We start from the raw sequence: 15,527 nt of genomic DNA, 5'->3' as shown, positions 1-15,527 counted from the left end.
CTCCTGGGTCTCCCAGTCACTCCGGGGGTTGTTAGTAGGCTTCAGCACACCTGAAGGACCCCGTCTTCCGGAGACTCCTAGCCAAGGGAAAGGCAGGAAACACAAGAACTAATTCCACTCTTCTGTGTGACTAATTAAAAGAGGAGTCAGGCAGAGGGGACTCCCTGTTCAGCCTTTACTAACGGGGCAGGCTCGGGGCAACTTTGGGATAGGCAGTGCCGAGGTCGCCCAGATTCCCGACAAGCTCCTTGCGGGGGCTTTCTCGGCTCATTGCTGTTGCCGCCGCCGCCGCCGCCGCCGCCGCCGCCGCTGCGGTGGTTGCTGGGTTTGGGTGAGAGGAGGAGCTGTCGCGGACCCTGTAGAGTCAGTCTCTGTTGCTCTTTTTACCTGAGGAGTCTTCCTTCCTACGTCGAGTCCTGACTCCCGTGCTGTCGAGGTGGGAGTCCCCGCGGACACCCCGGCACGCAGTGGAGATGCCTCTCTTTGCCACCAATCCCTTCGATCAGGATGTTGGTAAGTGTTTTTGCCGCTCCCTGCCCATTCCTCACCAGACTGCACGCTCACTCTGCCAGCCCCTTCCTGCATTCAGGACCCTCGGACCAGGGCCGAGGAAGAGCTTGCTCTTCCCCTTTCCTGAGGTTCCCTCCTTCAGAGCTGGGAGGAGGTTGAGGGCTTGGCGCATCCTCTTTGAAAGAAATGGGACTCATCCTGTGAAATGGGCCTCGAGCTAGGACTGTAGGTTGCCAAAGAACTGCTGAAGGGGTTGGTGTAAAGGGCCTGGGAGGAGCAGCTGGTGTAGCATCTGGTGCAGGGACTGTGCTTCTGGACGAACAGCGAAGGGCTTAAGGCGTATGTCGGCTAGATTAGGATGGTAAACCCTATACCAAAAGTGCTTGCCTAGACAAATAAATGTTGAGCGTCTGGAACTGACAGAATGTTTTAGGTAAGGTTCCTTAGAGGATTTTAAAATCTTTTTGCAACGGTAACTGAAGGAGGGAGCTCTGGTTAAGGGTAGACTCTCAAAAATGTTGGAAGCGATGAAGATGATATACTTGGCAATAGCTGAAACCGAATTGAGGACCTGAGCCTTTGGGATGTCTCTCTTAGGCTAGGTCTCTGCACTTAAAAAAGTGTAAAGAAGTGTGGAAGAAGTTGAATCTAGAAAGAGTTTGAAGTTCTACATTTTTGTTATTTTCTGAATCACCGGTTTTAGGTACTGATTATGTCAATTCAATAGGTTTGCTTTTTGTTTATTTTTTATTTTATTTTATTTTATTTTTTCTGGCTTGAAGATAATAATTATGGGAATTTGAGTTTCCGGGGAGAGAATTTTGGTTTAATTTGAACGCACGTAGGAACTACCTTAGCACACAAGTGCAGAATGAAAGCAAGCCAAATACCATTTCCAAATCCCTTATGGCAGAATGTAATGATTACTGTGAATAAGGACAACCTTATGAAGTTACTTTATATGTCTGTGTGTATTTTAATTATGAAAGGTGGATGTTGAATTTTGCTTTTTTAACTCTTCCTAAGAGCATGTCACTGAAACTTGGAGGTTTATATAAGACTAGAAAAAAGGTTCATCCTTACCTCTGCCACTTCTCAGCTCACAGTGAAACCATAGAAATTCTTCGAGTTCCAGTGTTCTTATCTTTAAAGAGGGGAAAATACATCATTACATTCTGCGGTTAAATGATATGTGTAGAGGGCCTGCTACAGTACGTTTATGTGATAGGCACTTACTAGATGCTACCTTTTTTGTTCCAGCTTAAATGAGTGTCCTGAATCTTAGCAGTGGACGGAACCTTGGAGATCACCGATTATACTTAATGAATTGGAAAATTGCATTTAATTTAATAAGCAGTTAGCACACACTACAGGACACAGTGCCTCAGTGACATAAGAGATACAGTGATGAGCAAGGCCTAGTTGCTGCTCTCAAGCAGTTTTACATCTCACTACATGAATCTCTAGGGGAAGTACTTAAAACAGCTTCTTAGTACTTGTTTCTTCTGTTTACAGCACCTTTGTCTAGTTTTCTTGGTCCTGTATAATTTAGCTAGCAACTACCCAATCACCTTTGTATTCTACTGACTTTGTGAACACGTATTTGCATTGGATTCAGGTAAATTTCTTAATGTCAAACCCGTTCCTAGTACCTGTACCACCCAGTTCAAACACAGGCACCTTCTTGCCTTTATGCTTTTGCCCTGTGCTTACGCTTTCTTTTCTCTTTCAACATATCCTTATGTGTTAAGGCCAACTCAGAATCCAACTTGTTATACCTGAATCATTTCCTGATTGCTGTAGCAAAGGGTTTCTCAGTAGCAACGTTATTGACAGTTTGGACCAGATAAATATCTTTGTCATAGGGGTTTGTCCTGTGCAATGTAGGGTGTTCAGCCTTATCCCTGGCCTTTATCCACTAGATGCCAGTGACACCCAGCCCCCACTCATGATTTTAGAAGTCTCAGGACATTGCTAAATGCCCCCTGGAGGGACAAAATACCTCCCAGTTGAGAACCACTGCACTAGTCCACTCTTAATTTCCACCTTCTTACAAAATCCTCTAACTTATTTTAGCATTTTTGTCTTTACCAAATTACTTAGCATTAAAGATATATACTGTATTTTCCTACTTAATGAGTGTTTGCTACATAGAAGGTGTTTAATAAACGTTTGTTGAGTTGAGAGTGTGTCAGTTGAGCCTGCCAGATAGTACACTTCTTCAATGTAGCAACATTGTTTTGCTCCAGAAAAGCTTGCTTTTAAAAGTTGCTCACGTTTTGGTATTGAACCAATTCTCTTCTCACAGTCCGTGTATTGAAATATTCCAAAAGGTTTATCTGAGAAGACCCCTCAGAGATTCCCAGTACATAATCCTTGCGCAGATTCCAGTAGACTTCTATATTATTTTTAAATAGTATAACATATGGAATACCATGTATAAAATACACTTACCATTTTTTTCTTTCACTATATCATAACCCATGAGTATGTCGTAACATTAAAGTAACTCATTTGATACAATTATTTATCACTTAACGCTTGTATACATTTGCACGTCTTCAAAATTATTTGTCTTCAGTCTTAATCTGAAGCAGAATCAGAAATTCACTGACTGAGTTATATAATATAGCATTTATTATAAAGAGACAAAATGCTGGTGATAGCTTTTCCCTTGAAGAAACACCGAAAGATGTTATTAGGATGTGAGCTCTGTGAGGACAGGGATTTTTGTTTGATTTGTTCACTGCTGTATCCCTGGCTGTAGACCAGTGTTTGGCATGCTGAAGAACTTTCAGTAAACATTTATGGAATAAATGAATCTCATTTTGGACATTATAATTCAAGAGTTGAATTTAGAAGCAATGTAAAGATAACTTATTTCATCAAGTTTTTATTTCAAAGTCTCTAGTGACTTCCACGTTGCCAAATCCAATGGTCACTTTCTAGTCCATTTGTTTGTTGATCTCTTAAGCATTCCTCTTTGACATACAGTACTTTATTCATGGGATTTCAGGACACTAAACTTTTTCTCATTTTCTACTTAGCTTCTTTTGAATTTTTTTGCTTCTCCTTTTTGCAACTTCTGAAAGTTGAGTGCCCTGGGGCTCAGTTCCGGAGCCTCTTCTTTCCTTCCACTTTTTTTTTCCCCTTAGAGTATTAGGAAGCAATTTAGCTTAGTGTTAATAATTCAGACTCTGGGGCCACACTGCTTGGATTCAGTCCCAGGTTTGCTGCTTACCGGCAGTGTGATTTTGGGCTAGTTGCTTAGATACTCTGTGTCTCAGTTTCCTTATCTTTAATATGGAATATAAGAGTAATAATAGTTCTTACCTCAGAGAGTTGTTAAGAAGGTTGAGTTAATATTTGTAAAGCACTTAGAAAAATTTCTGTACTTTTTATTAAGATTTTAAAAAGAATCTCATCTAAGTTCTTAGCTTTAAATACCTAGTGTATTCTGGTGACTCCTGGATTTATGTTCTTACTCTCAGCCTCTTGCCTGAGCTCTCGACCTAGATATCCATCTCCTTACTGAGCATCTCCATTTGGATTCTGCTTAGAGTCTAAAAACAAACATTAAAAAACTCAATTCTTAGTTCTTTGCCCAAACCTGCTCATTCCTTCATCCTTGCCCTTCTCAGTAGAGAACATGATTACTGTTTCCTGTCACTGAGCTCCAATGTCTAGAAGTATCATTCCTCTTATTTCTTCACACTTCACATTCATCATATCAGCAAGATATTTTTGGCTATACTTTAAAAATATATTCAGAATCTCATTGAGAGGTGAAAGCAGCTGGACTTCCTGGGTCGAGTGGGGACTTGGAGAAGTTTTCAGTCTTACAAGGGGATTGTAAAATGTACCAATCAGTGCTCTGTAACAATGCACCAGTCAGCGTTCTGTAGCTAACTAGAAGTTCGTAAAATGCACCAATCAGTGCTCTGTAACAACGCACCAATCAGCGCTCGGTAGCTAAGTAGAAGTTTGTAAAATGCACCAATCAGTGCTCTGTAAAAACGCACCAAACAGCCCTCTGTAGCTAGCTAGAGGTTTGGAAAATGGGTCAATTAGCACTTTGTAAAATGGACCAATCAGCAGGACACGGGCGGGGACAAATAAGGGAATAAAAGCTGGCCACCCCAGCCAGCAGCGGCAACCAGATGGGGGCCACCTCTAGGCTGTGGAGGCTTTGTTCTTTCGCTCTGTGTAATAAATCTTGCTGCTGCTCACACTTTGGGTCCGTGCCACCTTTAAGAGCTGTAACACTCGCAAAGGTCCGTGGCTTCATTCTTGAAGTCAGCGAGACCACGAGACCACAAACCCACCGGAGGGGACAAACTCCGGACACATCATCACCTTTCTCTGTCTCACCATTCTTTTTTTTTTTTTGGAGACGGAATCTCTCTCTGTCTCTCAGGCTGGAGTGCAGTGGCCAGATCTCAGCTCACTGCAAGCTCCGCCTCTCGGGTTTAGGCCATTCTCCTGCCTCAGTCTCCCGAGTAGCTGGGACTACAGGCGCCCGCCACCTCGCCCGGCTAGTTTTTTGTACTTTTTAGGAGAGACAGGGTTTCACCGTGTTAGCCAGGATGGTCTCGATCTCCTGACCTCGTGATCCGCCCGTCTCAGCCTCCCAAAGTGCTGGGATTACAGGCTTGAGCCACCGCGCCTGGCCATGTCTCACCATTATTACCTTACTTCAGTCATTGTTATCTTTCATAGTCAGTGGCAAGAGCCTTCTGGTAGGTTTCTTTGTTACCACTCTTGCCTCTACAATCAATTCTCATTTACAAAGGTCAGTGATCTTTTAAAAATGTTAGATAATGTCACCTGCTCAGAGCTCTCTAGTAGCTTCCTATCCTATTTAAAGGGTAATGCAAGTTTTTTATTGTGGTTCACAATATGGTTCCTTCCTGTGTGTATGATATGATTATGCTCTCCAAACTCACTCTCTTGAATTCCAGGGTTTTGAATCTGAACGCTCCAAGCTCATTCCTGCCTCTGTAGCTACGTGGTACTCTTTGCCTGGGATACTCGTCACCCAGGTGTTTGAAGGTCTGGATATTCATCACACCCATTCAGGACTCTGTTCAAACGTCATATTCTAAGAGAGGCTTTTCCTAATAATCTTCTGTAAAAAATATCCATCTTGGGCTGGGTGCAGTGGCTTACGCCCGTAACCCCTACACTTTGGGAGGCTGAGGCAGGAGGATTCCTTGAGGCCAGGAATTGGAGACTAGTCTGGGCAACATAATGAGACACTGTCTCTACAAACAATAAAAAAATTAGCTGGCATGGTGGTATGCCTGTAGTCCCAGTTACTTGGGATGCTGAATCCAGAGGATTGGTTGAGCCTGGGAGGTCAAGGCTGCAGTGAGCTATGACTGCACTCTTGGCTGGGCAAGAGAGTGAGACCCTGTCTTTAAAAAAGTAAATAAATAAATTTTAAAAAATGCATCTTTACCCTCTCACTCTGTTTCTTTGTTCCATTTTTTTTCTTTATAGTACTTAGTTACCTGACATTAATTGATTAATTATCTTTTGTGTGAAATGTAAACTCCATCAAGATGAGAACTTTTCATTTTTTTCCCCCTAATACCTTAGGGATAGTGTCTGGTATATAGAAAACACTCAATAATTATTTATCAAATAATGAATTATCGATATTTTTCTAGAACATCAGTCTTGTATTTCTATTTGGTGTTCTTTTTTCCCTCCAAAACAAATTCATCTGTCAGAAAGCTGAAGTTAACTTGCCCAATCTGGCTCTTCATTCATTATTTGCTAGCATTTTTGTTTGTTTTTAAATCTTTTTTACATTAATATAGATGGGGTTTTGTCATGTTGGCCAGGCTGGTCCCGAACTCCTAGCCTTGAGTGATCTGCCTGCCTCAGCCTCCCAAAGTGCTGGGATTACAGCTGTGAGACCCGGGCCCAGCCAGTTTGGTAATATTTTAGTGTTGTGGTTATCTTGACTTGAAACCGAAGAGGCATCTTTGAATAATTTCCCTGCCTCTGCTAAATCATATGTCTTTGTTTCTTTTTTTTTTTTTTTTGAGACGGAGTCTCGCTCTGTCGCCCAGGCTGGAGTGCAGTGGCCGGATCTCAGCTCACTGCAAGCTCCGCCTGCCGGGTTTATGCCATTCTCCTGCCTCAGCCTCCTGAGTAGCTGGGACTACAGGCACCCACCACCTCGCCCGGCTAGTTTTTTGTATTTTTTTAGTAGAGACGGGGTTTCACCGTGTTAGCCAGGATGGTCTCAATCTCCTGACCTCGTGATCCGCCCGTCTCGGCCTCCCAAAGTGCTGGGATTACAGGCTTGAGCCACCGCGCCCGGCCATGTCTTTGTTTCTATAATAGAATATTTGTGTTCCCAGTCAGATTGTTTTGGGCCAGTCCACGTCCTACATACTTCGACATTTTTTTAGTCCGCTTTGCTTAGTCCAGTCAGCCTCATAAATCATAAGCCAGATGAATCTTAAATGTTAGTGTCACATTCTCCTGAAGTGTGGTATGATAGAAAGACCTTGGACTTTGGGTTTAAATTGCACCTGCAGCATTTACTTTTAGTAAATGGACACAATATATAGTTGGATAGGTATAGGACCCCTTTGAATTCACTTTTTACTTTGGTAAATAGGGATAGAAATATCTATTATACATCATGCGGATGCTATGAGGAACACTTGTAAAAACCCATGACATTCTAACTCTTTACCAGAGTTGAATAGGCTTCAGATATCTCAAGGTCAGCACGTTCAAAACCATTTGAAATTTTTCTTCTCAATTATGCTTTTCATCTGTTTTGATAGTTGGTACCTGAGTTTACTTAGTCATACAAGTCGAGAACTTGGGAGTAATTCTTGACTTCTGTAGTTATCATTTTGTACATTCTAAACAACAAATGTATCCTGTCTACCCTGTGCCAGATACCCTGGTACTGAATATGCCCTCAAGGATTCCAGGTTTAGGTCACCACTCTCTCAGATTAGTATAGTAGTTTCCAGCTGTTCTTCCCTGCCTCCGGTTTTTCCCTAGTTATTTTCCAGGTGGCTGATGTTGATATTTTTAAAATGTAAATCTATGCGTGACCCCTCTGTTTAAAATATTTCTAGAGATGGCCGGGCGTGGTGGCTCACATCTGTAATCCCAGCACTTTGGGAGGTCAAGACGGGCGGATTATGAGGTCAGGAGATCGAGACCATCCTGGCTAACGCAGTGAAACCCCGTCTCTACTAAAAATACAAAAAAATTAGCTGAGCGTTGTGGCGGGTGCCTGTAGTCCCAGCTACTTGGGAGGCTGAGGCAGGAGAATGGCATGGACCCGGGAGGTGGAACTTGTGGTGAGGCAAGATCACACCACTGCATTCCAGCCTGGGTGACAGAGCAAGACTCCGTCTCAATAAAACAACAAACAAACAAACAAACAAAATTCTAGAGAATCTACAGCTTTCACAGTACTTTGAACTTTTCAGCAGGGCATGTAAGGCCTCTTATGTTTGGCTTTGTAACTCTTCAGCCTCATCTTCCACTTTTTTCTTACAGGTATATTTCACTCCTTACTGGTTTTATGCCACTGTGCTCTTCAGATGTGGATCCTCTGGCTTGACATACTTATTTGTTCATTAATCCTCAGTAAGTTTGTTTTGAGGAGATGATGCATGTAAAGCACTTAGCGTAAGCACCTGAATATAGTAACCAATGGATACTTTTTAGCTCCTTTTATAATCAAGTTAGAAATAGATGTGGGGACTATTGGATTCTAAGGTGTGCAGTCAGTTACTGTCAAAACATAGGAGAGAAATGTGAAAATTCAGAATACGAGTATGTTAACCATCTGATGTCCACTGGATTAAGAACTTTTTTCTTTGGTTCTTCTGTCTCTATTTTACCTCTCCTCTAAGCTGTTGTTTCTAATGCTTTTAGGTTATCATTTCTGTTTTGCGCTCCTCCCTGAAATCCTTCCATGCTGTTCTTTTGATACTTCTTTTTCTGGTTAGCAGAACTTCATGTTGCTTTTTCTTTGCAGATACAATTTCCAGGAGGATCAGGGACATTAGATGAAAGATTTTTGAAGAATTGATTTGCAAAGAAGATAATTTCTTTCAGACTTATTTTTCCATTGGCCATTTTTAATGAACTGTTACATCTCTGGGCTGACTGAATGACAGTCCTTTCCCCACAGCCTAAATGTGACGTGAAGTCATCCTGTCAGCATTTCTCACCTCCCCAGATCTTTGACAGTCATAACTTTGAGAAAAATCAAAAGTAGCTGTTTATCAGAAAAAAGTTCTCCAGTCTATTGAAAAGACTATTGAAATTCAAATGAGTCTCTGTGTGTGTTTTTTCTGGGTACTGCTGAGCAGATTTCTCAATCTCCTCTTTTTGAGTATTAGTGTAAGGATAATCTCAGGATAAAATGAGATCATTATGAAGCTTTGAATTCTTTAGAAGCAAGTCTGTTATTTTTGTCGCTTTTCCTTTTCCCACAAACCTTGTTTTTGTCTTAGAAAATAAATAGTTTTGACTTCATTTGCTATTCACAGAACCATGTTGTAGGTAGTTTATATTCTTCTGCTTAAGAAAAAAATACTTGTTCTTTTATAACTGGGAAGAATTGTGCCACTGATTTTGATGATTTTGAGGGAGCCTGAATAAATGATGTGAACAATTTTAGATTTCTAAAGTGGGTTGTGTTTCTGATCCATCCATACAAATTTGAGTCAGATGCTGATTCTATTTATGTGTAGGAAAGTAATGAAGTAGTTCATGAGTGTTCAACATAATATCTGCTGATAACTGTATCATGTGTTCCTGGGTATATCATTAATTCAGGAACTGTAAGATAGCACTCAATTATGATAGGCAATTTATATTTGATCAGATAAACTGTTGACTTTTTAATAAGTTTTAATATGCTTAGCTATTGTGTTTTTAAATAAGGTGACAGGTTTTAGAATATAAGTGTGTTCTTTTAAAAAATGCACTTAAAAAAAAAGCCTACTTGGCTACCAGTCAGTACGAATGATGAATTAATTATTAAAATGTACTACCAGACTAAAGTAATACCATGCTTTCCTTTTTTAAGATGAAGTAAGTGATATTGTTCAGAATGACTCACTCAATATTCTTGGGCTTTAGAGGGGTTGAGTACCTAGGAAGCAGGCTCTGGAACTCCTCAATCAGAGCACTTCCACTTGGGTTTGCTGTATATTTTGGGTTTCTTTTAAGATAAAATTCTCTTATAGAGTGTTGAATGATAAATAATTTGAATAGTCTTTGCTTCCTAGGAGAGAGCCTCTAAATCCTTGGAATTTTCTGAGTGATAGGAGCATCTTTGTTATTTATGATGTGCCCCTGGGATAATAGCTTAGTTTATGCTAATAAGATGACTCAGTCTGCGGGCTGGCCATTCCAGAAGGACTAACCATGTGATGAAAGGATTTGGGCTTTGAGTCACAGGACCTCCTGGAAGGATAGGGACCTGGAGGTTGAGTTCCACTATGTGGTCAGTTATTTCATAAATCATACCTATATAATGAAACCCCAATTGTAGAATCCATGAAGGTGCATTTCCCAGTCCATTGAAACCTACACTGAAAAACCGAATATCCCATGATAAAAACCAGAAACAAACTATTTGTGAAAATGCTCTGTGATGTGTGGATTCATCTCACAGAGTTAAATGTTTGTTTTGGTAAAACAGGTTGTTTGTTTTGATAAAACAGGATAATAACTCTGAACACTGAAGCTCAGTTGAGCATTCTGGTAGGTGATACACACTGATGTGCTCAGAGGGTGATGAAGCTTCCTAGCACAGTAGCTTTCTGTTTCGGACTCTCCCAGATCTAGCTCTAAACAGGTGATTGTTTGTATCTGGGGGTCTGCATTCATGGATTCAAAGAACAGTGGATCAAAACTTGTAGAGGAAAAAATATCATGTCAGTACCAAACACGTAGAGACATTTTTCTTGTCATTATGCCCTATACAGTATAATTATTTATATAACATTTACATTGAATTAGGTATGATAAGTAATCTGGGGAATTTAAAGTATATGGGAAGATGTGCACAGGCTTTATGCAAATACAATGCCATTTTATATGAGGAACTTGAGCATCCATGCATTTTGGTATCTGTGGAAGGTCCTGGAACCAATCCCCCATGTATACCAAGAGACAACTGCATATCTCTGTTGACTGGTCCTGATTTGTGTTTTTTATGATAAAACTCTAATTGTAAGTACAGTGCTTTCTGCGTTATGTGAGTTGCTATAGTGAATTATCAATCCTAAAGGATAGTGGGAACTCCCCGTTTGTATCCAGTTGGTCAGAAGTGCCTGGGGACCCCAGAGCTTGTGCCTGAGGTTTGAAGTGAAGGGAGTCTTAAGGACTTCAACTTGTGAAGTCTTTGCTGGCTGGGTAATTAGCATCAGAAGTATGCTAGCCCTCTGGTTAGTTAGCAGTGCATTGTAGAGGGTTTCTGCATTTGAAAGTTAAGTTTGAAAACCATCAAACCAGGTATTTTTTTTTTTTTTGAGGCGGAGTCACACTCTGTCGCCCAGGCTGGAGTGCAGTAGCCAGATCTCGGCTCACTGCAAGCTCCGCCTCCCGGGTTCACGCCATTCTCCTGCCTCAGCCTCCAGAGTAGCTGGGACTACAGGCGCCCACCACCTCGCCCGGCTAGTATTTTGAATTTTTTTTTAGTAGAGACGGGTTTTCACCGTTTTAGCCAGAATGGTCTCGATCTCCTGACCTCATGATCCACCCGTCTCAGCCTCCCAAAGTGCTGGGATTACAGGCTTGAGCCACCGCGCCCGGCCTGAACCAGGTATTATTTAAGGTCAATGTGTTACTATGACTTTTTGTGGCTTCCATATTGCAGATACATCAGTAGTCTTATCATTTTTTGAGCACTTAGACTGAGAGCATTGTTACTGAAATAATTCCCCAAAGTAAAACTTACTATTTTCAAGGGATTTACAATATATTACCAAAACTTGAACAATGATAGGTAAATTTGATCTAGTTCTCCGCTTTTCCCTCTTCCAAATGACTTTCACATATTGGTGATAGATTAATGCTTTTCAAAAACATCCAGTTCTTGTTGTTTTATTCCCTTGTTTAGAACTCTTGGCATTCTGATGTTTCTTGAAGCAGTACAAATACCTGAACTAGTATTTTAGGTCTTAATGTTGTTCTGTTATTATTCCAAACTTTCACAAAGTAGTGTGTATTTCAGCCAGCCTAGATTCTTCATTATACTTCTTTTCTGTTTTGATTTTAGTTTTTACTTTATTCACTTAATTAGAAACAAATGAATTCATTATTCTGTCCTCTTCTTATTTTCTAAATATATCAGGAAGCCCTTTCTGATTCTCCTCTTCTCTCTCTCCAGGCTCTTTACCTTTCTTTCAGTTTGCTTTGGGCTTTGCGTTTTTTGAAACCCTTTCAATCTTACATTTAAGTCTATCTGCTGGTTGCATTTCCTTTCTTAGATTGTAAGCTACTTCTGGTAGGGTATGGCGTGGACTAGAAGGCTATTCCATTTTGCTGATTGTCATGCACGTCCGTGTGAAGAGACCATCAAACAGGTTTTGTGTGAGCAATAGAGCTTTTTAATAACCTGGGTGCAGGTGGGCTGAGTTTGAAAAGAGTCAGCGAAGGGAGATAAAGGTGGGACCGTTTTATAGGATTTGGGTAGGTAAAGGAAAATTACAGTCAAAGGGGGGTTGTTTTCTGGTGGGCAGGAGTGGGAGTCACAAGGCGCACAGTAGGGGAGCTTTTTGAGCCAGGATGAACCAGAAAAAAGGACTTTCACAAGGTAATGTCATCACTTCAGGCAAGGACCGGCCATTTTCACTTCTTTTGTGGTGGAATGTCGTCGGTTAAGGTGGGGCAGGGCATTTTCACTTCTTTTGTGATTCTTCAGTTGCTTCAGGCCATCTGGGCGTATGCGTGCTAGTCACAGGGGATGCGATGGCTTGGCTTGGGCTCAGAGGCCTGACACTGAGTATGTGTTCAAATTTTATAATTGCCTGCAAGTAAATTGGTTTATTTGATCACGAATTGTTTGGATCTGTGTATTAATTCTTATGCAAGGAATTAATTTGTGTGAATAATCTGCTTTTGCTATCTTCTATGTTAGAAGATTTTAGGGTAGCTAGGTAGGTAGCTAATAACCCATTGGTTATTATCCACTTGGTCTTTACTAGATGCTTATTTTAGTTCTCCAGTGGTCGTAACTAACTAGCAGGTGATGCTGTGATATATAGCAGGTATTATATACCTGTAAAATATTTGGTCAGAGTTGACTGCTTTCTATTTTCTGCATTTAAACTCACATGACCTACCTTCCGCTCTCAGTAGTAGGTCAAAATGAGGAAATAAGTGTACTCTGTTGATCTAGGCAGCAGGGCATAGGGGAGCGTATGGAAGCAAGAATTTCATTATCACATGGTCAAGAGCAACCATTACAGATAAAAATCTTGGTATGAGTCATTTCCACCCTCCCCCCAACCCATCTCTGTTTAAAAAATAGAGACTGCTGTTGAGGATCTTGGTGATGTTATCTTTCAGCATATCTGCTCTTTGAATTGCAGTGTTCCAGTCAAGACTGGTTACCCTCTGCTTCTGTACAGCTGTTGTTTTGGAATATAATGACTTTTTAAAGTATTTTTTCTCCTACTTATATTCTTTTTCTCTTAAGTTGTTTTTTTCTTTTTCTTTTTTTGGTCTTTTTCTTTATCTTCCACATTAAAAGATAGTTCCCTCACGCCTGTAATCCCAGCACTTTGGGAGGCCGACGTGGGTGGATCACCAGGTCAGGAGATCGAGACCATCCTGGCTAACATGGTGAAACCCCGTCTCTACCAAAAATACAAAAAAATTAGCTGGGCGTTGTGGCACTCACCTGTAGCCCCAGCTACTTGGGAGGTTGAGGCAGGAGAAACGCTTGAACCCGGGAGGTGGAGGTTGCAGTGAGCCAAGATCACACCACTGCACTCCAGCCTGGATGGCAGAGCGAGAGACTCTGTCTCAAAAAAAAAAAAAAAAAAAGATAGTTCCAAATAGCTTGCTTGTTTGCCCATGGCTAATACTGGAGAAATGAAAAGCACATAGGAAGTTATCATCATGTGGTTAGGTCTCACTGACTTTTAACTTCACTGTAGGTTGGTCTGGTGGGCCGTTGGCTATGGAATTCTGCCTCTCCAATCCTCCCCCTGCAATATTACTGTCTTTAGATCTTTCGTCTTGGGCTGACATAGAGCCCCCAGAAAAGAGTCTTCTGATTTCTTGGAGGGTAATGGTTCCAAATGTTGAATCAGCCTTGCATACCGGGGATGAATCTTAACTGGTCATGGCATATATAATTCTTCGTATACATTGTTGGATTAAGTTTGCTGATATTTTTTGTTACCGGTGGAAGGTGTCCGAGTTATTGGCAGTGCGTCTGTATGGGTCTGCAGCAATCTCTATTCTTGCCTCCTCAGTAGAAAGAATTCAACTGAGGGGCATAAGGCAGAAAAAGAGATTGAGGCAAGTTTCAGAGCAGGTGTGGAAGTTTGTTAAGAAGCTTTACAGCAGGAAAGAAAGGAAAGTGCACTTGGAAGAGATCCGAGTGGGCGATTTGAAGAATGAGTGCGGTGTTGAACCTTGATCCCAGGACTCCATAGGTTGGCCCCTTTCCTATGATTCTTCCCTTAGGGTGGGCGGCCCACATGCACAGTGCCCTCCTTATACCTGGGAGGTGAGCATGCACCGTGTGTTTAGAAAGTTGGATGCATGCCCATCGGTGGCTTTCTTCCTTTTTCCTGTGGAGTGCCCTGGGAATGTCATATACTGCCATTTTGTCTCTTAATGCACATGCCTGGGCTCACTCACCCAATACCTGGGATTTTTTTAAGCCCCTTTTTTTGTTTCTTCTTGGTGCCTGCATTCAATTAACACTTTAATGTTAACAATTGTGGACTGTTAGGAGCTTGTTTCTCCCTGGTGCAGGCTGCCAATTTATCACTTTTAGAGAGGCAATGTGATAATTGCTGAATCACCCAACATTCCTAGTGGGTGAGAACCCTCTCCTGCCCTGCTCATACCTGTCTTACTACCTGTAACATTTTGTTGGGGATTTTTGCATTTATGTTCGTGAGAGATATTGACCTATAGTTTTCTTGTAATATTTTTGTCTGGTTTTAGTATTAGAGTAATGCTGGCCTCATAGAATGAGTTAGGAAGTATCCCCTCTGCTTCTATATACTGCAAGAGATTACACAGAATTAGTATAATTTTTTCCTTAAATGTTTGGTAAAATTCACCAGTGAACCCATCTGGGCCTGTGCTTTCTGTTTTAGAAGATTATTAATTTAGATTGTCTATTTCTTGTATGTATTTCGGCAGATTATGTCTTTCAAGGAATTGGTCCATTTCATCTAGGTTATCAATTTTGTGGGCATAGAGTTGTTCATAATATTCCTTCATTTTCTTTTCAATGTCCATGGGATCTGTAGTGATGTCCCTTCTTTCATTTCTTTTTTTTTTTTTTAAAGCTTTGAGGTGTTTTTATTTTTTTATTTATTTTTTTATATTTTATTATATTTTATTATACTTTAAGTTCTAGGGTACATGTGCATAACGTGCAGGTTTGTTACATATGTATACATGTGCCATGTTGGTGTGCTGCACCCATCAACTCGTCAGCACCCATCAATTCATCATTTATATCAGGTATAACTCCCCAATGCAATCCCTCCCCCCGCCCCCATGATAGGCCCCATTGTGTGATGTTCCCCTTCCCAAGTCCAAGTGAGCTCATTGTTCAGTTCCCACCTATGAGTGAGAACATGCGGTGTTTGGTTTTCTCTTCTTGTGATAGTTTGCTACCTTCTTTCATTTCTGATGTTAGTAATTGGTGTTTTCTTTTTTTCCCCCTTAGTTTAGCTTGGCTAGCAGCATGTCGGTTTTATTGATCTTTTAAAATAACCAGCTTTTGGTTGTGCTGATTTTCTGTATTGGTCTTATGT

At 41.0% G+C, this 15,527-nt stretch overlaps 1 protein-coding gene across 2 annotated transcripts in view; it reads left to right on the top strand.

Annotated features, from left to right (window-relative positions):
* The first annotated feature begins 263 nt into the window (after positions 1-263).
* Positions 264-15,527, top strand: part of STAM (signal transducing adaptor molecule) — a 74,612-nt gene continuing 59,348 nt past the window's right edge. The window contains exon 1 of one of the 2 annotated variants that reach the window (XM_023223181.2): positions 264-513. In XM_023223181.2, coding sequence (XP_023078949.1) covers positions 474-513 — 40 coding nt within the window. In that variant the 5' untranslated portion in view covers positions 264-473. The remainder of the gene's footprint in view (positions 514-15,527) is intronic. The other variant, XM_023223182.2, reaches the window with a different exon arrangement.

The sequence above is a fragment of the Piliocolobus tephrosceles genome, chromosome 9, assembly GCF_002776525.5.
Source record: "Piliocolobus tephrosceles isolate RC106 chromosome 9, ASM277652v3, whole genome shotgun sequence".
Taxonomy (NCBI): Eukaryota; Metazoa; Chordata; class Mammalia; order Primates; family Cercopithecidae; genus Piliocolobus; species Piliocolobus tephrosceles.
The sequence above is the reverse complement of the archived record's forward strand: the minus strand, read 5'-3'. Positions and strand labels throughout refer to the sequence as shown.